General features: G+C 34.9%; 1 protein-coding gene across 2 annotated transcripts in view; it reads left to right on the top strand.

The window, feature by feature from the left end:
* GTF2A1 (general transcription factor IIA subunit 1) overlaps positions 1 to 25752 on the top strand; it is a 44660-nt gene extending 18908 nt beyond the window's left edge. For both annotated transcript variants that reach the window (XM_036094031.2, XM_078054060.1), the window contains 5 exons: positions 1037 to 1112; positions 2236 to 2369; positions 4893 to 5213; positions 12069 to 12158; positions 21570 to 25752. In XM_036094031.2, the coding sequence (XP_035949924.1) occupies positions 1037 to 1112; positions 2236 to 2369; positions 4893 to 5213; positions 12069 to 12158; positions 21570 to 21677 (729 nt within the window). In that variant the 3' untranslated portion in view covers positions 21678 to 25752. The remainder of the gene's footprint in view (positions 1 to 1036; positions 1113 to 2235; positions 2370 to 4892; positions 5214 to 12068; positions 12159 to 21569) is intronic.
* The last annotated feature ends 438 nt before the right edge of the window (positions 25753 to 26190 follow it).

The following is a 26190-nucleotide window of genomic DNA, read 5'->3' as shown; positions in this document are numbered from 1 at the left end:
TCTCCAGAAGCAGTAAATGAAAAATTTATCCTGGATTTAAAGAGATTCAGAGTACACCCATGTATTTTTTTTTTTTTTTTTGACTTAAATGTCAGATACTACCTCCATTTTAAAATGTAGAAATTAAAGTTGGTGACTTTTAAGATTTTTAGGTATTTTTTTGTGTTAATAAAACTATTATTGATGTATGTTTCACCTACATATAGTGCCAATATTGTCATCTTAGGGCATCGTAGAATTGCTCAGCCTTCTGATACAAGGTTTTCTTTAAAGCCCTGTTGATTCTAGTATAAATTAAAAATACTAAGAATTCTAAAATGAAGATACTTAACATTTTGCTTCAAGTATATTACAGTTGACCTTGAACAATTTGGGTTTGAACTGTATGGGTCCATTTATATGCAGATTTTTCCGATAAATACGGTTATTTTAGATAAATAAGGTATATATTTTCTTTCCTCTAGCTTACTTTATTGTAGAATACAATAGATAACATATATATCATACAAAATAGGTGTTAATTGACCATTTATGTTATTGGTAAGGCTTCTGGTCAACAGTAGGCTATTTAGTTTTTGGGAAGTCAAAAGTTTGTTGTTGGAGAACCACAAAGTGGATTTTCACTTGTGTGAAGAGTTGGTGCCCTTAGCCCCTGCATTGCTTAAGGGTCAACTGTAATTGACAACAAGGAATTGGGAGTAAGGATATAGAGTAGGGAAAGAAATAATGGAATGGATATTTTATAATTGTGTGGCATTGTCAGTATGTGTGAGGTTTCCTTGGAGCACATTCTCCAGGGGAAGAAACACCCCAATTATATTATTCTGCTTCGTTGTTTGAAGTCTTAAGTAAGGCATTTAGGCTAGATGATCTTCATTGTATCATTTTATAAAATGGGGTTTAGTCTTGCTAAAACTTTTCATTTTAGTATGTACTAAACGATAAACTTCAAATACTATGAAAATGTGCCAGAGATAAATTGAGGTACTGTTATGCACATACGTGGTTTTGATTGTTTTTCCTTTGTTTTCTTCAGAGCGCTGCCGCTACAGCTGCTACCTTGGCGCTCCCTGCAGGGGTGACGCCTGTGCAGCAGATACTCACAAATTCAGGTGAGGAGTAACGGGACCATTATATATGTGTGACTCAGAAAATTGTACCATCTAGTCTTCGTTTTGGCCTCCTTGAAAGACAAAATCAGTATTTCTTGTACCATTTGACTTAGGTTATTAAAAAAGACTGAGTACTGTAGCACACTAAGTAATAATTACTGCTGAGGATGCAGTAGAGGAGATGAAAATTGCGCTTGAGCTTTTGATCTGTGAATGAGAATCCTATTATTGAATAAGTATGATTATATAGAAATATTTTTTTACATAGATTTTTGTTAAACACATTTAACCTGCCATATAAGTTAAACTTACTTGAATGAATTTGTGATATCAAACTAAATCCTATAGTATTTTATTGCATTCTGTTTTACATAATATCTCTGCATAGACTGACAAAATTTACTTGTGATTTTTGGCATATTAATGTTGGAAGAATTTATTTACATGGGTTTTAAGTTATTCTCTCTAATTTAATTATAGAATTTCGTTATTTTGTTAATAAGATTCTAAATTTGTAAAGAACTAGGTTTATCTTGTTACATATTTTATTAATATATAATTGTTGCTTTTTAATTAATTGAAGATTCTGTTTAATCTAAAACAACAAAGAGAGGGATTCACTTCTCTGTGTTTAAGCCAGGCATACACTCAGTATTATGTGGCAATGATAATTCAGCAAACTTTTGTTTTAAGCATTTTGAAGCTAAGTATCCTGGTGCTTTGGCTCAAGATATTAATGAACTGTTATACTTTCATGTCTTCAGAGCTTTCAAAAGAAACAGCCTTTGAAACATATGATCTTACTGGTCTTACATGACTCTTAACATGTTAGTAAAGATAATTTAAACTTCTAATCAACTTTCATATCTGTTAAAACTTTATTGGAAAAGAGCTTTATAGGGATGATGAGTAAGGAAAAACATTTTAAGCAATGTATTTGAACATGGAGGGAACTGAGAGAAGGTGAGGATTATGTTTGTTGTGTAGGGCAGCCCTTAATTGTTAGACTTCTTGCTCGATCATTTCTAGGGGATTTTGGTGGCTTGACATTCATTATGAATTCATTTATTTTGAGATGGTCACTGCTAAAATGGTAACTTGTAATACATACTTTCTGCTTTAGGCCAGCTTCTTCAAGTAGTCAGAGCAGCCAATGGTGCCCAGTATATCTTTCAGCCTCAGCAGTCAGTGGTTCTCCAACAACAAGTTATACCACAAATGCAGCCTGGTGGAGTACAAGCTCCTGTTATACAACAGGTAATAGAATAATAAGTTATGATCATGATGGGGTTCTTTTTTCTTCTTCTGTATGAATTCTTCGGGTGGTTCTCCTCCCCTTTCCCATGGCTTTATCTCTACGAATTCTTAGACTATTCTCCAATGTTGTACATCCTGTCGTCGTAAATTCCTCCTGTATACCTTACAGCTTAGCTTACATTTAATATATTTAAGACTAAATTGTTGTTTCCCTGCTTATCTTTCATCATTCCTCTGAATATGCTTTTCTGTCACCCTCCATCCAGCCTCCTCAGCCTCCCAAGTTATCTGGCATTCATTCAATAAGCATTTACTATGTGGCTGTGTATCAGAGTCTTTGCAAGGGACTGGAGATTTAGGAGTGAACAAGGCAGACATGAATCCAGTTTCATGAAGCTTATGTATTTTTAATATGCAAAGTATCATGAAGTCCTACCAATTTTTAATAGTTCCTTTTTTCCAGACTGCAGTTTTGACATGTTTGCAGTTCCTTAATGTTTGAAACTAGTTTTCTTTTCTCGGACTTTCTCATCATTTCCTTACTTCATGCTTTCCTAATTTCCCACTTAAAATACTATTATTATTCTCTCAATAGTATATATACTATATATACTGTGTGTGTGTATAAATAAATACTATATATTATCCTCTTAATTGATTTCCCTGACTCTAATCTTAGGCTTCCTAACTCGTTACTCTGTATTTTATAGTTATTGTTCTAAAAATCTTAAAATCTTTTAATGACTTCTCATTGCCTGTTGGAAAAGGTCTAAAACTCCTCAGCATGGTTCATAGGATCTTTGTTTTTTTTATGGATCTTATTTTTTTGATCTCTTCAGGTTTATTTCTTGCCATGCTTCCAACTATCTGCTTCAGCTGCTATTTAGATCAAAGTTAGATCTTTGTACCTACTTCTGTGCTGGGTGTTAAAATTCTTGTACCGTGAGGACAAAGAGGAAAGAGAAATGGTTATTTTCTTAAAGAACTTAGGTACTTTAAAAAAAGAGACACATTACATAATGTCCATATTATAGTATGATGGTAGAGGTAAGGTCAGAGAAGCATTAATCTAGTCGATTTACAGCTTTCCAGATTTTTGGTTGATGCTATTCTTCTACTTAGAATGCCCTTTCACCTTCCTTCTAGCAACTCCCTTTATTCCCCCCAACAAAAAAAGCAACCGAATGGAAAAGCCTGGCTAATCTTCCAAGCACAAAAGAACTCAAGTATTACCTATTAAGAAGGCTTCCCTGACCATACCTTGTCCCTCAAGCTGAATTTAGTCCTCTCTCCTGTGTTCTCTTAACACCATATCATACTTCTGTTACACCTTCTATCTTTTGAGTTGTGTTACTGCTTTGTCTATTGCACCATTAATCCATAAACTTCTTAAGGGAAATACTGTCTTATTTTGCATTCCTTGAACCTAAAGGCAAGTAATTGCCATTCACTTTTTTATTTATCACTAGGTATTCTCTTTTTATTTATTAATACATGTAATTATAAATATATTTATTGTAAAAGATATAGTTAATATTTGTTAATATGTTCTTTTGAGTTATGGTTTACTTTAGAATTCTAGATGCAGAAGCAGAAAGGAACTTTAGAAATCATCTGATCTGGTGTGGTTGCATGGTTAGAATCAGCTGGAGAGCTTTTTTTTTTTTTTAAAGATTTTATTTATTTATTTGACAGAGAGAGACACAGCGAGAGAGGGAATACAAGCAGGGGGAGCGGGAGAGGGAGAAGCAGGCTTCCCACTGAGCAGGGAGCCCGATGTGGGGCTGGATCCCAGGACCCTGGGATCATGACCTGAGCCGAAGGCAGATGGTTATACTGAGCCACCCAGGCGCCCCAGCTGGAGAGCTTTAAATGATTAGATTTCATCTCACACCAATTAAATCAGAATACTAGGAGTGGGGCCCAAGTACCAGTATTTTTAAGTTACCAGGTGGTTGTAATTTGCAGCCAGGGTTGAGAACCATTGATCCTAGTTTGACAGTGAAGTGACGAAAGCCAAAGGAGGTTAAGTGACATGCCTTTGCTATATCTCAGTCTGGGATCTTAGACAAAACTGGGGCCCAAGACTTCACATTTTCAGTGCAGTGTTCTCCACAGGGAGGCAGTGCAACATAATAATTAGAGCAGAATCAGAAAGCCTGGGTTAAAATTTTGCCTCTTCGTGACTCCAAGCTTGGCAAGTCACTAAACTTGTCCATACATCAAGCAAGTAAATTAATCATATGTGTAACTCTTGGTTTGGAATTTGCCATGTACATAGCAAGTGCTCAGTAAATATTTTCAGAAAATCTTTTTTTCCTTCAGAACTTTGAATGGTAAAATGGAAGTGGGATCATTATACTAGTTAAACTCCTTTTATGCTTTGGTGGTTTTTAGCCGTATGAGATATGGCCATTTTTGGTGATTCTTCAGCATTTACGCCTATTTCTCTGTACCACAAAATGAAACTGGGCTACTTGGTACTCTTACTAGTTTCTTTAATATGGTTTTCTTTTGCCTTAGGTACTGGCCCCTCTTCCTGGAGGGATTTCACCACAGACGGGTGTCATCATTCAGCCACAACAAATCTTATTTACAGGAAATAAGACTCAAGTTATACCTACAACGGTGGCTGCACCTACACCGGCGCAAGCACAGATAACTGCAGCTGGCCAGCAGCAACCACAGGCCCAGCCTGCTCAAGCACAAGCCCCACTGGTGTTACAGGTCGATGGAACCGGGGATACATCATCTGAAGAAGATGAAGATGAAGAAGAAGACTATGATGATGATGAAGAGGAAGACAAAGAGAAAGATGGAGCTGAGGATGGGCAGGTAGAAGAAGTAAGTTTGTAGTAAAAGAATTGAAATGAGAAACTACTCAATCATTTCTTTTACTTGGTGCCAAACTGATGAATTATATTCTATTTTTTCAGAGGCTGTTAAGGTGTTATACAATATAGGATTTTAAATATAAAGTTAGATTGTTTTAACCTAATAAGGTTTTTAAATGGTTCTGGTTGTATTTATCATCATAAAATACTGTTTCTTAGAGCTAGTAATAAAAAATAAATGTATATCATATTGAGTTGTATTTATTAAGGGGGTAGAGAGAATGCAAGTAATTCTAATTTTCTGGCTTATGCATTCATGATGTGATTTAAACATAAGGCATTGGTAGAACACATAAAATGAGGTTAATCTTTGCCTCAATAATTAAAAAGGTATGGCAACATCTGGGAAGAGAGGAGACTTGAGGAAAAAGCTAAATGTCACAGATTTATTCATAACTTCCTTTTGGTCTGTATTCTATACTAGTTCCTTACATCACTTTATCTACTCTTAGTGTCTTTCTTGAGTTAAGCAAACCATTCTTATTCATCTTTAGTTATATATTTCTAGAAGCATATAAATATATCTTTGTTTTCCTCAGTGTTCCTGCTTAACCGGTTACTTGTGTTCAAGATGTTTCTCTTTAAAATTTTTTTTTTATTTTTTAAGATTTTATTTTCATTTATTTGACAGAGAGAGCACAAGCAGGGGGAGCAGACAGGCAGAGGCAGAGGGAGAGGGAGAAGCAGGCTCCCCGCTGAGCAAGGAGCCCGAAGCGGGGCTCGATCCCAGGACCCTGGGATCATGACCTGAGCCGAAGGCAGTTGCTTAACCAACTGAGCCACCCAGGTGTCCCTCAAGATGTTTGTCTTAACCACAGTTTCCTTTGTTAATTGCTTTCTTCAACTTAAGATGTAATTTTATTTTAGGACAAAATTCTTTAATGTTTTTAAAAAATACTGTTTCATTAAATATTGAATAGATACAAATGAATAAAAAGTATTTTAACATAAAAACACCCTTATGTCCACATCTAGTTAAAAATAATCCCATTACGGGGTGCCTGGGTTGCTTAGTCAGTTAAGGTCCTACTCTTCATTTCAGCTCAGGTCATGCATGATCTCAGGGTCATGGGATTGAGTCCGGCATCAAGCTCCACACTCAGCTCAGAGTCTGCTTGAGATTCTCTCTCTCCATCTCCCTCTGCCCCTCCTCCCTGCTCACCAGTGCTCTAAATAAATAAATAAGTAAAATCTTTAAAAACATACAATCCATTATTTTATTTTATTTTATTTTATTTTATTTATTTATTTTTTTAAAGATTTATTTATTTATTTGAGAGAGCGAGAATGAGAGAGAGTACATTAGAGGGGGGAGGGTCAGAGAGAGAAGCAGGCTCCTCGCTGAGCAGGGAGCCCAATGCGGGACTTGATCCCGGGACTCCAGGATCATGACCTGAGCCGAAGGCAGTTGCCCAACCAACTGAGCCACCCAGGCGCCCACAATCCATTATTTTATTAAATTCCCCTGAGTACCTCTCCCCAACCCCCATCCTCTTCCTTCTGTCATCAGAGTAACCATGCTCATGAATTTTGTGTTTATTATCAACTTGCCTTCATGTTTACCATCTGTATTTATATTCCTAAAGAGCATAGTGTTTGGTGTTGAATGCCCATTTATAACATAAATGGAGTAATTCTCTATTTTCTGCAAGTTGATTGCCTTTTTTTTTTTTCCCCTCAAGGTGGTATTTCTGAGGTTCATCTAAGTTGTTGTATATACTGGTTAATTATTTTCACTGTTGTATGTACCATAGTTTATTTCTCCCATTTCTTTTCTGATGTGATGGGCATTAGGGTTGTTTCTATTTGTTTACACTTACAGTTACAAAATATTTTGGAGTGTGTCTTCTGGGGACACATATGCAAGACTTTTTTTTTTTTTAAGATTTTTTTTTTATTTATTTATTTGAGAGAGAGAGAATGAGAAAGAACACATGAGAGGGGGTAGGGTCAGAGGGCAAAGCAGACTCCCTGCCGAGCACGGAGCCCGATGCGGCACTCGATCCAGGGACTCCAGGATCATGACCTGAGCCGAAGGCAGTCGCTTAACCAACTGAGCCACCCAGGCGCCCTGCATGACTTTTTTTTAAGTGTTATACCTAACCATTGAATTACTGGATTCTAAGGCATGCACGTTTTCTTTTCTTTTTTAAAGATTTTTTATTTATTTATTTGAGAGAGAGAATGAGAGAGAGAGCACATGAGAGGGGGAGGGTCAGAGGGAGAAGCAGACTCCCTGCTGAGCAGGGAGCCCGATGCGGGACTCGATCCCGGGACTCCAGGATCATGACCTGAGCCGAAGGCAGTGGCTTAACCAACTGAGCCACCCAGGCGCCCCGGCATGCACGTTTTCAACTTTACAATAAAATGCCAAATTGTTGTACTAATATGTCTTCACCAATACTTAATATCGTCAGGCTTCTTAATTTTTGCCAGTCTAATAGGTAGAAAATGGTGTTTCTTTTTGGTTTTAATTTGATTACTGATGAGATTTAGCATCTTTGATTCTTTCATGTTTTCTCTATAGACAATCAAATATTAAACATGGAAGTTTTTCTTGCCTCATTGGCTTAGCCCTCTAGAACAATATTAATTAGAAATAGCAGGCAGCCTTATCTTGTTCTTAATTTTAAAAGGAACCCTTTCTGTGGTTCACTATTAAGTATAATGTTTACTATAGGCTTTTTTTTTTTAAAGATTTTATTTATTTATTTGAGAGGGAGAATGAGAGACAGAGCATGGAGGGGGGAGGGTGAAAGGGAGAAGCAGACTACTCACTGAGCAGGGATCCCCATGTGGGACTCCATCCTGGGACTCCAGGATCATGACCTGAGCTGAAGGCAGTCACTTAACCACCTGAGCCACCCAGATGCCCTACTATAGTCTTTCTGGACATCTTTTATCAGGTTAAAGAAGGTACCTTTTATTCAGATTAGCTAAGCTTTGCTTTGTTTTTTAAATTCTAAATGAATGTTGAATTTTGTTAGTTTTTCTGCAACTGTTAGATAATCATAAAATTTCTTATCCTTAATCTGTTATTTAATAACTAATTGCACTAATTGGTTTTCTACTTATAGCCAGTTTTGTATTCGTTGGGTAGCACAACTTGATCATTCTGTATTACCCTTTTGATGAATTCCTCAATTCACTTTGTTCAGGACTTTTTCATGTACGTTCATGTATTCTCTGTGATTTTCTGTTCTCATACTCTTCTTGCTAGGTTTTCAGGTTTGTGATAGCATTATAAAATGAATTCTGGTGAGTGCTCTATCTTCCTTGGACTTCCTTTTTTTTTTTTTTTTTTTAAAGATATACTTAATTCTCTGAATATTGGAGCATGCTGCTAAAATTATCTGATTCTAGTAATGTCCTTACTCTGTTCCAAGTTATTTCTTTTTGAGACAGTTTGGATAAATTTTATTTTTCTAGGCTACATATGTAAATTTTTAAGTTAGCATAAAGTTAATGATAATCATCTTTTTGATGCCAGAATCCTTTGTAGTCATTTTCTTTTTTATATTCTCATTTCTGATTTTGTGCTTTCTTGCTCTTTTTCTTGTTCAGTCTAGCCAGAGGTATGTTGATTTCATTAATGTTTTTTAAGAATCAACTTTTAGCTTTATTCTCTCTAGTGTGTTTTTTTCTATTTCATTAATTCTTGTTCTGACTTAACATGTTGTTTTATTTGTAGAGTTATGATCTGTGTAATGTATGAGGAACCACCTTTGAAATTGACTGGGACTTGCTTTATGTAGTCAGTGTTTGCATATGCTTCCTGTATATTTTGAAAAGACTTTTTGCAGTTGTTGGTTGTCTTCTATACATACTATTAGAATTAGATTCTTTGGGTATTATATATCCTTACTCATATTTTTTGTGTGCTTACACCATCATCCATTAGTGAGTGAGATAGGTTCAAATCTCCTACTATGATGGTATATTTATTTGTTTTGTCATTATGCTTTTTATATTTTGAACCTAAAAGTGGATGCACATAAGCTTAAACGTACACTTTCCAGTGAATTGAGCCATTTATGATTATGTAGTTTCCTGCTATTTATCTCTAGTAATTTTTTTTTGCCCATACAGTCTGTTTTGTGTGATATTAATAGAACTGTACCAACTTTATTTTAGTTAGAATAGCTCCTTTCATTCCTTTACTTTCACATTTTTTGGATCCCTAAGCTTTAGGTGTGTCCTTTTTTTTTTTTTTTTAAGATTTTATTTATTTATTTGACAGAGAGAGACACAGTGAGGGAGGGAACACAAGCAGGGGGAGTGGGAGAGGAAGAAGCAGGCTTCCCACGGAGCAGGGAGTCCGTTGCGGGGCTCGATCCCAGGACCCTGGGACCATGACCTGAGCCAAAGGCAGACGCTTAACTGACTGAGCCACCCAAGCGCTCCTAGGTGTGTCTTTTTTTATGTGGAATGCTGCTATGTATGCTATCATTTTATAAAATTTTTACATGGGCCAGGACTATTCAGTAGGAAAAGAATGGTCTTATTTAATAAATGTAGCTTGGACAATTGAATATCCACATGCAAAACAGTGAAATTAGACCCTTACCTCACACCTTACACAAAATTAACTCAAAATGGATCAAAGACCTAAAAGTAAGACCTAGGGGTGCCTGGGTGGCTCAGTCGTTAAGCGTCTGCCTTTGGCTCAGGTCATGATTCCAGGGTCCTGGGATTGAGCCCCACATCAGGCTCCCTGCTCAGCAGGGACCCTGCTTCTCCCTCTCCCACTCCCCCTGCTTGTGTTCCCTCTATCGCGGTCTCTCTCTGTCAGATAAATAAATAAAAATCTTAAAAAAAAAAAGAAATAAAAGTAAGAACTAAAACTATAAAATTCTTAGAAGAAAATAGGGCAGAAGCTTCATAACACTGGGTTTGGAAATAGTTTCTTAAATATGATACCGAAAGCACAAGCAATAAGAAAAATAACAACAGACTTAATAGATTAAAAGCTTTTGTATACCCAAGGACAGTATTCACAAAGTTAAAAGCCTATAAAATAGGAGAAAATATTTGCAAATCCTCTATCTGATAAGGGCTTAATATCCAGAATAGAAAACTTTTAAATTCAACAACAAACAAACAACTCTATTCCAAAGTGGGTAAAGGACTTGAATAGGCATTTCTCCAAGGAGGATATACAAATAGCCAACAAGCATGTGAAAAGATGTTCAACATCACTAGTTATTACAGTAATGCATGTATCAAAACCACAAAGAGATACCACTTCACATTTACCAGGATGACTGTAATCAAAAGAGAGAAAAAAGGAAACGAATGTTGGTGAGGATGTGGAGAAATTGGAACTCTTTTGCATTGCTGGTGGGAATGGGAAATGGTGTAGCTGCTGTGGAAAAGGGTTTGGTGGTTCCTCAAAATGTTAAGCATAAAATTATCGTATGACCCAGCAACTCTCCTAAGTATATGTATAAGAGAATTGAGAACTGTTATTCAAATAAAAGCTTGTACCTGAATATTCAAAACTGTTTACAAAATCCAAAAGATGTAAATAACCCAAATGTCTATCAATTGATGGATGGATAAATTAAAATGTGATTTATCCATGCAAAGGAGTATTATTTAGCCATGAAAAGGAACAGAGTACTGGTTTATGCTACAACATGGATGAACCTCACACAATATAAGTTAAAGAAACCATACCACATGTTGTTATATGTGTATATCATATGTTTGCATTTATATGAACTATCCAGAGGTAAATACATAGTGACAGAACACAGATTAGTGGGGGGGCTGGGGAGGGTGGGGATGGGATTGAGTGACTGTTTAATGGTAAAGGTGATGAAATTGTTCTGGAATTAGATAGTGGTGATAATTGCATACATTATTTATGTACTAAGTATGACTGGTTGTACACTCTAAAATGGTTAAAATGGTGAATTTTATGTTATATGAATTTTACCTCAATAAATTGTTTTTATATTTACATTGGTGATATCTATTTTAAATTAAAGAATACACACACACACACACACACACACACACACATGTGTGTGTGAGGTATAAGCCTAGACTTAATATCATCTTGATTATTTTCCTTTCCACTTTTATTTTGTCCTATCTTCTCTTTCTCTGTTAACTAGAAATCTGAGTTATATCTTTTATCTTCTCAAATAACTGAGGTCGGATTTAACATAGTTAGTCATTTTATGCTTTAGTTAGATCTTGGCTTTTAATTCTCTTTGGGACTGAGACCCCCTTCCACTTCACCCTTCCCACATATATCCTTTTAATCTGAATGCCTTAGTTAAACTACAAGCCTCCACCATTACCATCACAGTGGTAGAAATGCTGGTATTATAAATAGAGTCTTAGTCCTCCACATAGATTCCTAGCCTGTTTTATAGCCTTTTTTTCCTCCTCCAACTTCACCACTGTTTTCCCTTTTACTCTGCTGCTGCTGGTGGTACATAGTACCATTATCTCATTAAACCTTCATATTTTCTTAGGTCCCCTTCTAGGCATCTTAAACAGTTATTGGAGAGAGTAATCCTGTTCTGAAAGAATGAAGGAAATAAACATCTTTTCAGACTTTAAAGTTATATAGCTTAACTATTTTTATTTTTGATTTCTTACTGGAATTTCAGTAAAATTCGCAAAGTCTTAATAAGTGTGTGGTATATATATATGTGTGTATATGCTTCTCTCTGAACCTTCATTCTCAGAGAACATCAAGGTCATTGTATTTCTTTTCCTTGAATATTAGAAGGGCCTTTTTCTAATAATACATGAAGTATAAATAAGTACTCTTCTTTCTTATTTGTAGGAGCCCCTCAACAGTGAAGATGATGTGAGTGATGAGGAAGGACAGGAACTCTTTGATACAGAAAATGTTGTTGTATGCCAATATGATAAGGTAAGGATTTTATCAGGTTACTTACATTTTTTTTGTTGTAATTTCTTCCCTAAATATCTTTTCTACCTTGTTCAAACATTTGGGCAGGATGGATGCCTCTTATATTCAATATAAACAGGGTGAATGTAGACATTGTTATAGTTTAGTAGATTATTTTGGGGTTGTCTTTTAACATTAATAACCCAGTAGAATAACCCTGTTTTCCCTTTAGTTTCAACTACCTCAAACCTAAAAGGCTTTAATTGAATTTTGTCACTTTTTTTTTTATTACTAAGGAGAGAACTAGGGCAATAAACGGGACTGCTAACTAACAAAAGATATGTTTTTACTGAAAATCATTTTAAAAATTATTTAGCTTTGCTGTATTTTTGGCAGCCTTAGGTATTTTTAAACTAGGCCTGTGAGAATTAGCTATTGAATTCTTGTTTTCCTAATTCTTCAAAAGGAAGCTACTTGCCAAGTATTTTTGTTATTGTTATTGGCATTATTGTTGAGATTTTGTTAATTATTGAAACATTTAATTTGGAATAAAATTGTTTTCTATAATCATTAAATTTATAATAAATCCACAAATTATATTGCATTTATAATTTAATTTCAACAATGGTCTTTACCAAATGATGAAAACCCTAACAGAAGCAATTGGGCTTTTTGTTTGTAAGCATACTCATTCACTAAACAAACACTAAGTGTCTGCCTGTGCCAGGCACTGGAGCTGTAGTTATGATCATGCAAATTTGTGCCTTGCATGAATTTCCTTTACAAATGATGAAAATCTTATATTTGTGTTGCTTTTATAGAAATGAATCTTACAAGTAGTCGTACGTATTGCCTATAAATAGCCGTACTTTTTGGAAACCTATCTATAGGGAAATGTCAGAACAATTAATCTTATCATTTTGTAATGAAGAGGTAAAGTCAAGCCAGTTACTTGCAGTGAGATTACAGAATAAAGTCAGTGAAGTCATTCATAAACAGAATTATCAGAGCATCCACTTTTGTACTGTGTGACTTTTGGGTGAGCATTCTTAAAACCTTACACCAGGGACATTATAATATAATTTTTTGTTACACTTGTGTAATGGAAGAGTATTAATGTTAAAATAGATACCAGTAAACCTTATATTGTCAGGAAATGTCAAAGAAACCTCATGCAACCAAATTAGCCAGAACACAGTTTCATGGTGACAAGATGTCAGATTCAGGCAAGAGAGACCTTTACCTTAGCTAGATTGAAGAATATACTTCTAAGTATTTTCATATTGTAAGAATGTATTGTATTCTTGTTTGGTATTGTATTCTCCTTTGGTACAAATTGTACACATAATATTTTAAATGTTAAAATTGGTTGGTTTTGCTCCTAAGACATTTTAATGTTTTAGACAGAAATGGAAAATAGCTTTAAGTAGTGTGTTGAGTAATAAACACTTTAAAGTTCACAGAGATCTAATTTTTAGAATCAAATGAGTTCTTGAGGGCTGGGCCTGATGTTTTACTCAATAATAAAGAATGCAGGTGTTCTATGAATGATTACAATGGGGTTGGATATGGTTTGAGTCAACTTGAATTTTAGGATTTTATTTTTGAAGCCTAAACTTTAGAATTTCAACAATGAGTCAATTTTAGAAACCATTATAGAAAGAATAATGAAGTTTATGTTGCCAGTCAAATCAAAATTGTAGTTAAACCTAATAATGAAGCAGAGTTCTCCCTTATGATAGATAAGGACTGATGGCATCAGGTGTTGAGGCTTCAGCCTTATTTATTGGTAATTTTACTTAATATGTTTGTCATTAGGAAATTTAAGAGCCCTTTCTTCTGAAGTGCTGAGTATATGGACTATTTGATCCTGAAGTTTTTCTATACTTGCTTTTTGCAAATTGTCAGTATAGGAGGATGCGATCAGTTTCTTTAGTTGTCTGGGGAATTTCTTTTTCCTGGCTACTCATGACTTTGTTGCTTATATAATCCCATTGTCTTTCAAGTTGGAGTCACTCGGTTCATGCTGGAAATAAATTTATGTACCCACTTTTCGGATAGTTACTACTTTCTCTATAGGGAGTCAAAGAAAAAAGGAGACAGGTTTTTTCATTCAACAAATAGAGTGTCTATGATGTACCAGGGCACTGCACTAGGAGGTTGAGATACAGTAGTAAACAAAGTAAAACAATCCCTGCCATTGGGAAGTTTAGTTAAGGGAGACAGATGCTAAAATGTAATAAATAAATAAATTATTATGGTATGTTAGAAGCAGATAATTGGTATGGATAATTGGTAGGAAAGGGGCAGGTTACAGTTTTTTAAAAGGTTAGTCTTGTTAGATCTTTTGAGAAGATGACATTTGAACAAAGCCTTGCCTTGTCATTATCTGGTTAACAGAGCCTGCCTGTTTTGTGTGAGGGGTGGCATGGAGGCCAGAGTGGTTGGACTGGGAATGCAGGGGAAGGGATATAGTTAGTAAATTAAGTCAGTGGTAAGTGGGGCAGGTGGTATGGAAGTTTATGAGGACATGGGCTCTTATGAGCGAATTGGAAAGTTATTGGAAGGTCTCAAATAGACAGTTGTAGTATCACTTACATTTTAATTCTAAAAAGATTACTTTGTCTTCTTTGTTGAGAGTGGACTGTGTAGAGGAAGCAGAGTTGAAACAAGGAGACTAACAGAAGGATATTATAGTAATCCAAGTGAGAGATAATGGTGACTTAGGCTAGGGGGATAGTATTGGAAGTGATGAGAAGCAGCTGAATCTTGGGTATGTTTTGAAGGAAGAGTCAGCAGGATTTTCTGACTCTTCTTGACAAGTGGTAGAAAAGAAAAAGAGGAATCAAGAATGATTCAAGATTTTTTGATGAGGAACCAGAAGGAAGAATGGAGATGCCGTCAACTCAGATAGGAAAGGCTGAAGATGGAGCACGTTTGCGTGAGGAGAGTAATTAGTTTTGAACATGATAAGTTTGGTATGTCTGTTGGACATTCAAATTATCTCTCTTAAGATGTTACGTTTAACATCTTATCTCATAGTGTATTTTTAGACCAGAAATATAAGACCACTTAACACAAGAGTTTCTGCCCTAACTGCTATTTTAACTTTATTTTGCTGTATTTTCTTGTAATAAGAAAAACTTGATAAATATTAAACATGTATATTGGGGCGCCTGGGTGGCTCAGTTGGTTAAGCGACTGCCTTCGGCTCAGGTCATGATCCTGGAGTCCCGGGATCGAGTCCCACATCGGGCTCCCTGCTCAGCAGGGAGTCTGCTTCTCCCTCTGACCCTCCTCCCTCTCATGCTCTCTGTCTCTCATTCTCTCTCTCGCAAATAAAAAAAAAAAAAAAAAAAAAAAAATATTAAACATGTATATAACTTAGTGATGTAGAGGAAAAGCATGAGAGTAGTTTTTAAATACATAAAGTGTTGTTTGATTTTTTTTTTTTTTAATTAAGTCCCAGAAGATAGAGCTAGGATCAGTAAGTGGAAGTTTGGAGGAAGCAGATTTCAGTAAGGGGTGAAGTATGAAAGACTTATAAGAGAACAGGCCCAGAGTGGAATAACTTAATTTGCAGTTCTTTGTCCCCCACTTCTAATCATACTCAAGCAGAAACTGAACAACAGCTTGCCAAGAATATGCCATGGAAATGTTTGTATTGGGAGGTTAGAGCATGGAATTTTATGAATGGATTCTCAGAAAATATCTATACATAGTGAGCATTTCTGGATTATTATATGAAATGGCCTGATTTAGTAAAAAAATGTCTTGGATTTGAGAATCATCTTTGCCACAAAATGCTCCTGGTCAAATCATTGAACCTCTCCAAGCTGTGATTATCTTTTTTTGAAAATGAAAGCCTTAACTACTTGATTTCGAGGTCCCTTTAGATCAGAGAAGAGGGAGAACCATGGGTCCTTCTCTGAAGATATGGAGCTTAAGCTGAAAATTGAATGAAGCATGGGACTTACTGGGAAAGGGAAGAAAGGTCATTTCAGTTAATAAGTTTTATAACTCCTTTTCTCCTTAAATCTATGAATTGCAAACAACGAAAAACTATAAATGAAAGTAAAGAGGGTAGTGCCCAGGGTCTGGCCCAATTTGAACACTGCCCTTCCCCCTTTGGCTTAATTGCAGATGCACATAGGTTTTGAAATCTATAAGTGACTGGATGATCAGCATTCCCTCAGATGTATTTGTTAAATACTGCCATGTGTAAGGTTCCATGTTAGGTCTTGGAGAAAACTATAAGGGGTTTTACTTTGGTAGAAGAAATTCTTTGTAATTGTATATACTTAGAAATGATACTAGAAATGTGTTTGGGAATGACACTGAAAATTAATTATTAGGAGAGACTACTTTTAGCTGATGTGATTAGGGAGCGCTTTGAGAGAACACAGTATTTTTGAGGTGGGTCTTGAAATCGGAATTGAATTTGTGAAAATGGGAGCAAGGAATGATACTTCTTTTGATTGAAATACAGTCTTTGAGGAATATGGAAGTAGGAAATAAGCTTGGTAGGTGAGTTATTACCAGGTCATTTAGAAATAGAAATAGTCAAGCAGAGGGGATGGAAGGAAGGTGAGAGTGAAGCCTGGAAATCAGTTGGAAAGTTACTATAATAAATCAGGTAACAAGAGGCTGTTGATATGGTAAACTAGAAGATAATTGGTGGCCATTGAGAAAACAGTTGCCTGGTGTCCTGTAGATAACTAAAGTAGAATTAGAGATAAAGTAATTAGAGGTTAGAAATATTAATATTAGTATGGATATTAATACTGTTGGACCATAGTATTAGAAGAGTTAGCAATATGGAAATTGTTACTGTATGTGAGGAAGAGAATGGTTGTAAACATGATTCCAATATTGAGGATAGATAGTGTCCCGGTGGTCTAGATAAGAATGAAAAAAAGCCTAAGGTTAAATAGTGTAGACATAAAAGGAGTTATGGAGAAAAGGCAAAACAGTGGTCTAGAAGCATCAGGGAAAACAAAGGGTATTCCTATTTTAAAAGTTTGCCAGTATAAAATTTCCTGTGAAAAAAGGGACACATGTATATATAAACTTGGCAAAAATAAGATACTTTGTAGAGAAATGTATTATTAATGAACACAAGTATTAAGAACTGTAAAATAGTACTAATTGCAGATACATTTATTTCTTTAAAAACTCACCTGAGTGAATAGGATTTTTGTTTGTTTGTTTTTTGTCAAATTTAACTTTATTAAGAAACCAGTTTGGGGGTGCCTGGGTGGCTTAATTGGTTAAGTGTCTGCCTTTGGCTCAGGTCATGATCCCGGGGTCCTGGGATGGAGCCCCACATCAGACTCCCTGTTTTGTGGGGAGCCTGCTTCTCCCTCTCCCACTCCCTCTGCCTGCGGCTCTCCCTACTTGTGCTCACTTGTGTGCCCTCTCTCTCTCTGTCAAATCAGTCAGTCAATCTTGTAGAAAAAAAAAGGAAACCAATTTGTCAAAAAAAAAAAAATTTGGCCAGCCACAATGGTATGAAACTAGAAATCAATTACACGAAAAAAATTGGAAAATTCACAAATATTTGGACATTAAACAGCATGCTACTGAATAATCATTGAGTGAAAGAAGAAATCAAAAGAGAAAACAAATCTTGAGACAAATGAAAATGGAAATATAGCATACCAAAACTCACAAGATGTAGTAAAAGCACTTTTAGGAAGGAAGTTAATAGAGATAAATGACTATATCAAGAAACAAGAAACATCTCAGCCTAACTTTGTATCTCAAAGAACTAGAAAAAGAATAAATGAAGTCCAAAGTTAGTAGCAAGAGAGGAAATGACAAAGATCAGAGTGGAAATAAATAGAGAGTAAAAAGACACTAGAAAAGATCAATGAAACTAAGAGCTGGTTCTTTGAAAAGATAAATTGACAAACCTTTAGTTAGACTCACCAAGAAAAAAAGGCTAAGACTCAAATAAAATCAGAAGTGAAAGGGGAGTTATTATAACAGATACCACAAAAATATAAAAAATCATAAGGCTACTGTGAACAATTATTATATGCTAAGAAATTGGACAGCCTAGAAGAAATGGATAAATTCCTAATCAAAAACATTCCGACAAACCATCATAAAACCAGATGGCTTTACTGGTGAACTCTACCACAATAAAGAAGAAATTCTTCAAGAAGAATTAATACCAGTCCTTCTCAAACTTTTCCAAAAAATAGAAGAGGAGGGAACACTTCTAAACTCATTTTATAAGGTCAGTATTACCCGGACACCTAAACCAGACAAGGGCACCACAAGAAAAGAAAATTATAGGCCAGTATTCCTGATGAACACAGATGCCAAAATCCTCAACAAAATATTAGCAAACTGAATTCAAGAATATATTAAGATGATCATATACCATGACCATGTACCAAGTGGGATTTATTTCAGGGAATCCAAGGATGATTCAACATACACAAATCAATGTGGTAACTGACCATATTAACAAAATAAGGATAAAAATCTTACGGTCATCTCAATAGATGCAGAAAAAGCATGTGGCAGAATTCAACATCTGTTTATGATAAGAATTCAAGAAAGTGGGTATTAGAGGGAACATAACTACCTCAACATAAGAAAGGACATACATAACAAACCTGCAAGTAACACACTCAAAGGAGAAAAGCTGAAAACCTTTTCTCTTAAGATCAGGAACAAGACAAGAATGCTTATTCTTGCCATTTTCAACATAGTATTAGAAGTTCTAGCCAGAGCAGTTAGGCAAGAAAAAGAAATAAGCACCAAATTAGAAAGGAAGAAGTAAAACTGTCACTATTTACAGAAGACCAAGTATTATATATAGAAGACCCTGAAGACTCCACCAAAAAACTGTTAGAAGTAATAAACAAATTCAGTGACGTTGCAAGATACAAATCAGTATATAAAATATGTTGCATTTCTATATGCTAATAATAAACTATCAGAAGGGGAAGTTAATTCCATTTATTGCATCAAAAAGAATAAAATCCAAGATATAAATTTAACCAAGATGAAATGTGTGCAGTGAAAACTAAGACATTGATGAAGGAAATTGAAGAAGAGACATGGAAAAATATTTTGTGTTCATTGATTGAAAGAATTAATGTTAAAGTGTCCGCTACTCAAAGTGATCTACGGATTCAACAGTTTTAGTGCAACCCCTATCAAAATGTCAGTGTCATTTTTCACAGAAATGGAACAGATAATTCTAAAATTCAAAAGACCCTGAATAGCCGAAGCAATCTTAAGAAAGAGAGAGGCTTTGTGCTTTCTGATTTTATATTATATTACAAAGCTGTAAGAATCAAAACAGTATGGTATTGGCATAAAATGAGACATGCAGATCTGTGGAACAGGAAAGAGCCCAGAAGTGAACCCAAACATGTATTCAATTCATTTACGACAAAGGAGCTAAGAATATACAATGGGGAAAGGACAATCACTTCAATAAATGGTATTGGGAAAACTGGACAGCCACATGCAAAGGATAAAACCAGACCACTATGTTACAACATACACAAAAATCAACTCAAAATGGTTAAAGACTTGAATGTAAGATCTGAAACCATAAAACTAGAAGAAAACATAGGAAGTAAGCTCCTTGACGTGGGTCTTGGTTGTAATTTTTTAGATTTGGCACCAAAAGCAAAGCCAACAAAAGCAAAATAAACAGGACTACATTAAACTATAAAGCTTCTTCACAGCAAGGGAAACCATCAACAAAATGAAAAGGCAACCTACAGAAAAAATATTTGCAAATCATATCTGATAGTTAATATCCAAAATGTATGGAGAACTCCTACAACTCAATAGCAAAAAAGCAATTCAATTTAAAAAATGGGCAGAACTGAATAGACGTTTTTCCAAAGAAGACATAAAATGGCCAACAGGCACATGAAAAGGCGCTCAACATCACTATTCGTCAGGGAAATACAAATCAAAACCACAATGAGATATCAACTCATACTTGTTAGAATGACTGTTATCAAAAAGATAAGAAATAACAAGTGTTATGTGTGGTTGTGGAAAAATGGGAGCCCTTACACACTTTTGGTAGGAATGTAAATTGGTATAGCCACTATGGAAAACTGTGTGGAGGTTCCTTGAAAATCCAAAATAGAACTACCATATGATTCAGCAATTCTGCTTCCTTAATAGTTATTCAAAGGAGATGAGAACACTAACTCTGAAAGGTTTATGCCCTCCCATGTTCATTGCAGCGTTATTTACAATAGCCAAGGACAGGGAAGCAACTTAAGTGTCCATCAGTGGATGAATGATAAAGAAAATGTGGTATATATTTATATACACATGATATAATATTATTCAGCCATAAAAAAGCAAGCTTGTCATTTATGATAACGTGGGTGGACCTTGAGGCATTATGCTAAGTGAAATGAGAGAGAAAGACAAATATCATATGATCTCACTTTTGTATGTGGATTCTACAACAACCAAGCAAAAAAACCCAACAACCACAAAACAAAAACTGAACTCATAGATACAGAGAACAGATTGGTGGTTGCTAGAGGCCAGAGGGTGGAGATTGGGGCAAATGTTTGAAGGGGGTCAAAAGTATAAACTTGGAAGTTATAAAATAAATAAGTCATAGGGGTGTGATACACAGCATGGTGACTGTAGTTAATGCCATATATACTTGAGTATATACTTGAAAGTTGCTAAAAGAGTAGATCTTAAAAATTCTCATCACATGATGAGAGTGAAAGCTTAATTGAATAATTGAGGAACTCTTATCAACAGTGAAAAGCCTCTGGGTGCGAATCCAAGAATTTTGGAGACTTTGCAGCAGTGGTGGTATCATTGAAACAGTTTCATATCTACATTAGGGGAGAATGGCACTTCATTTGGATGCAAGTAATCATAGTCACTGCATGAGAGTCTACAGTGTGTTAGGAACTTCCTAACTGGTGCGATGTGCTCAGAAGATAGTCTTACACATTCCTGCAGAGAAAGATCAAGGAACCATAAATTGCTTTATTTTGTTGTATGTAGGAAAATAAATGGTGGAATTGAAACATCTACAGTTTTAAGGGGGTCTCTGAAACTGGGCACTTGGAAGATGGCTAGACGTAGGTCTTTTTCTAAATGTGAAATTAATGTCAATAAAGTACTCTTCCGTTCTCAAAAAAAAAAATTCTCATCACATGAAAAAAATTTGTAACTATATATGGTTGTGGGTGTTAACTAGACTTATTTATGATCATTTTGTAATATATACAAGTATCGAATCATTGTGTTGTGCGGCTGTAACTACTGTTACATGTCAATTATCTGTCAATTAAAAGAACAATTTATAAATGGAGTAATGTACAAGACGAAAGATTTTTTGGTGTATGAATGGGTTTTTTGTTTCCTCTGTGTCTTGATTGTATCTCTTACATTCTTTTTTTGTTTATTTAGATACACAGAAGTAAAAACAAATGGAAATTTCACCTCAAGGATGGCATTATGAATCTTAATGGGAGAGATTATATATTTTCCAAAGCCATTGGAGATGCAGAATGGTGAAGAGTTGGTTCTTTTATAAATAAAACAAACTTAAAAAAAATTTAAAGTGGACAGTTTGAAACTTGGGACATACACCAACCAAAACTTAATTTCTGCATGTCAGAAAAGTGCAGTAGAATCAAAGCTACTGGAACAAAGAGACCTTGACAACAGACACTACTAACTGGCAAGCCATGGAACTGTAGCACTGGGGCGGTTGGGGTGGGGGAGGCTGGGGTTTTGGAAAACCATAATTGTTGATTTTAAATACAGGTACCTGCCACCAGTAATTAGCATGTAAAGCTTTGTCTATATTCCTTCCTCCAACTCGGGTTCAATCAGAAGATACTTGTTGAAACGAACTGAAGAAAATTCCCTTTTGATAGATTGAACTGAAACTGCTTATTGTATGTGGTTATATTTGGTAAAAATTGCGTGTGAGCTTTTTACAAAAGGGTAAGAATTGTGTTGAATTTTAATTCACTTGTATAAGGAAACAGTTTAGAACTCTCATTGTAGGTCTTAAATATTTTTACTAGCTATTCTCCCTCAGTAATATATACCTCTTCCTTCCCTGCTTTATGAAATATCTGTTTAAGAGTTAAAGGAAGTAATCAGTGAACAGTTTGGAGGCAAAATTTGACCCAGGAATGATTATTTTAATTAGGTTTTCATACTCATTAAATATAACTTGGGCCTCATTGAGTTGAACAGAATTAAAATGGCAGCTTTGGTTTCCTTACAGAAAAATAATTTGTTTCTTTTAGTCCCATACCTTATAAAGAAACCCCAGAGTGGCTCCTCAGGAATACAGTTTTATTTCACAGAGGTACCATCTAGCTGAAATTACATACATAAGAATAGATAGAGATTTTTTCCTGTTGGGCTGAAGTATATGCTTATACATGTGTTTAATCTTTAAGCTAAACAGACATTTAGATAACATCCTGTGCATTGACTGAAGCATTGGGCAGGTAGTGAGGACCTGGATTTTTTTTAAACAGTTTAGTAATTATAAAAGTTTCTTGTGTTTACTAGTAAAGAATTTAAAAACTGTTCTAATTGAACAAATTTTTTTAATTGCAACTTTGTAATTTGAGGGAGAAATTTGGGGGTTAGAGGGGGTTGGGCCACTAAGTACATATTTACCTCTCTTTCATTTGGTGGCCCTTCCAGGCCATTGATAATGTAGACATGGGCTCCAGTTTGCACATCGAGAAGAAAGCATAGAAAATTTGACTTGTATATTAAGAATAATAGAAATGTAATATGTATATTAAGAATGCACAGCTCTGTATTCTATAAGGGGCTCTAAAGAACAATATGGCAATGCTATGTTCTGTGTGAACTAGTTGCCTGGGAGAACTGTAGGAACATTTGTCTTCATCTATGTTTTCTTATAACTAATTCTTTTTCATGGTCTATCTTGACAAAATTCACATGTGTTTAAGTTACTTGTATATTGATTTTTTTTTTAAGTCTTCCATTTTTGTCTTCTTTTTATTTGCCTTTGTGTGTTTCCAGAAATAACATATTAACACTTTACATTGCAAAGAAAAACTGTGAGCTATTATATGTTTTTTTTAACACAAATCTAAAAAGGCTAATCAATTCTTTTTTTTTTTTTTTTTGCCTACTTCCCACCCCACGTACCAACTTGGTCCCTTTAACTTATGTTCTGAACTTTGGTGTAAATGATGGTTTCTAGCATGCTAGTAGTTAGGTTTTATTCAGATACCGTTAACTGGTAATACGGTTTTAATTTTTACTATATTAATTTAGTTTTTTGGAGGGGAGGTTTATTTGTTTACCCCACTACTCTCAAAGCACACACAAGTTTTTCTGTTTGTTTTTGTTAATGAATCTGGGAGAAGAGAAGGGAGGGAGTGAAATCAAAGAAGTCCTGTTGTTCAGTTGTCCTTCAGTATAGTTGCTAATAGGTTTATATTTACCCAGTGAAGAAGTCAACGACCTGAACTACCTATAAAAGTTTAGCAGTGCTGCAATGTTGATTGAACCCCTTTGGCTATATCGTAGTTCTTCTGCTACTGAACCTTGGATTACTATAGGATATACAGCTCGTGTTTTGGGCCCTCTATGTAGACAAACATTTGTATTCATAGTAGAATTGTATACTGGCCTGTTTTTATAATGTTATTTTCAAATATGAACAACCACTGCTTTCAGAGTGACTCACTAGGGTTATTTTGAAGCAGGAAATAACCATTTGTATTTGCACCTGTGTATTGCATATTAATTATGGCATACTTGGCAAATGCTTTTCTTTTACCTGTTAAAATTCTGAAAGCCGGTCCAAACAACACCGCATACCAAATTGTGCTCTTATGTATTACTGCATCGTGTTCCTTTTTAATCAAATAGAATGTTTTGGTTTTATTATAGTGGCTTGCTATAAGAATGCCACTTGCTTATCTTTTACTGTACTTGAATTCTTAATCATGCTTTTACATTGTATTTAAGAAATCATTTCATTAGGTTCCATAAACTGTCATTCCTTTGAAAAGGCAAGGATTCCCACTTTCAGAATTTTAAAATGAAAATAACATGTTTATTCAAAGAGGGAAAATAGTTCAGACTTGGTATTATGAAAATAAGTAAAGGTTTCAGAAGAGGATTTGTTTAGATTTGCACAGATGGTGATGGCACCTTTTACTACAAAAAAAAAAAAAAAAGGAAAATTTACACAAAATTACTAGGTAAAGTGTGGAAATGTGTGCCTTTCAGTATATGTACTCTTTTTTTGGTGGTCCTTTGGATTATCAGACCATTTGAATTGCCTGAGAGCACATTTAATTTCTGTGGAGAGCCACATTGGGCTAAAACAACTTTAATGTGCAATTAGTTTCTAGAGTAAAATGTCTGTTATATGAGGGGGATCTTTATATTGGGCTTTTATATTTTTTTAAATGTTCACATTTCTTTCTGTTAATTAAATGCCGTCATATCACATTTATATTGTTGCCTCTCTTAAAATCAAAGCCACCTTGATGTTATTCTTAGGAATACATCAGGATCTGAGCGGTGTGTATAGTGATTAAAATGTGTTCTTGAAGAGCATATTCTAATAGATTTTGGTTTTAGCAAGAACATAAAAATATAATAGCTTTTGTATAAAGATTTTCTTTTGCTATATTGAAAGTCAAAGATTTGGTTTTCTTTTTTCTGGCTTTTATGGAGGAATAAAAAAGGGTTGTCTCCCTCTAAGAGTAATTCTTGGTTACCTTACAGCAATAATGTCACCATTCTTTTCAAAAGGTAAATATGCCTTGTACAGGAAAACAGACATAATTTCCTCTTGGGAGTTCCCTTTATAACTTAGCATTTTCTTCCACTTGAGAAAATTCCTATATTTTCGGATTATTTCATCTTGAACTTTTTTGAACTTTTGTGCAATGGAATATTTTATTGATCCATCTTTGTACATTTTCATTTTATTTCATGTCTGTTTCCCATCTATCTGAGTCAGCTATTTCAGATTTTGAATTCATTGGTTAAAGCATAGTTGCTTTAAATAGTTCCTCATGAGTTTATATTAAATAGTTTTGCATTTTAATCTATTATGCTATGGAAATTATTCTGAAGTTTATAATTCCCTTTTTAAGCCTGCCTTAGCCTATCTTTTGTCATTTTTTATGATTTAAGGAAGAACACACCAAACTTAATATTTGTGTTTATTTTGAGGAGCAAGAGAAACGTTTTTCTTCTCTTAAGGGAAGGAACTGCATTGAATTAGTAACTACTATTTTAGTCAAGCTTCCTTAAATCGTTCCAGTATGTGTCAGGGCTACAATTTTGGGGGAGGGGCTAATCCTTTTGCTGTTCTGAGCTACTATTGTCAACTGCTGTTGTACATACTGTTATGTGTAAGGGCGTAAATATATTTATTATGTTTGTAAAATTCATTCTGTACAATTGCAGATCAAGGTTGCTCTTCTGTGATATACAGGATATTATGTTTTAAAGACCATCTTGGAATACAATTAGAGAACTTAGTATTTTGATGTACTAAGACCTATTTTAAGTTTAATATTTTACCTTTGCAAAAACTTTAATTAAAGATGTTATTTAAAAAAGAGTAATGTTGCTTGCTTTGCTTACTAGTGTATAAGACTTTTATATAGGTAACTGACTAAAACTATACAATTTAGAAAGGAAAATGCTTACATTGTTAATAAGTTCCATTTATCAAAAGAAAAGGGCATCATTAAATTCTATACCTTCAAAATAAGTAGGGTGGGATGTCAATCTGAAATACTAAACTGTTACAAGTTCTTAGTAGCTTTTAAGAAGAATAGTTGTATTTTCCAGGCACACAGGAATTTATTTTTATTTTTTATTTATTTTTTTAATTTTATTATGTTATGTTAGTCACCATACAATACATGACCAGTTTTCGATGCAGTGATCCATGATTCATTGTTTGCGTACAACCCCCAGTGCTCCATGCAGTACGTGCCCTCCTTAATACCCATCACCGGGCTAACCAATCCCCCCAGCCCCCTCCCCTCTAGAA

Source organism: Halichoerus grypus, chromosome 8, assembly GCF_964656455.1.
Source record: "Halichoerus grypus chromosome 8, mHalGry1.hap1.1, whole genome shotgun sequence".
In the NCBI taxonomy this organism is placed as follows: domain Eukaryota; kingdom Metazoa; phylum Chordata; class Mammalia; order Carnivora; family Phocidae; genus Halichoerus; species Halichoerus grypus.
The sequence above is the reverse complement of the archived record's forward strand: the minus strand, read 5'-3'. Positions and strand labels throughout refer to the sequence as shown.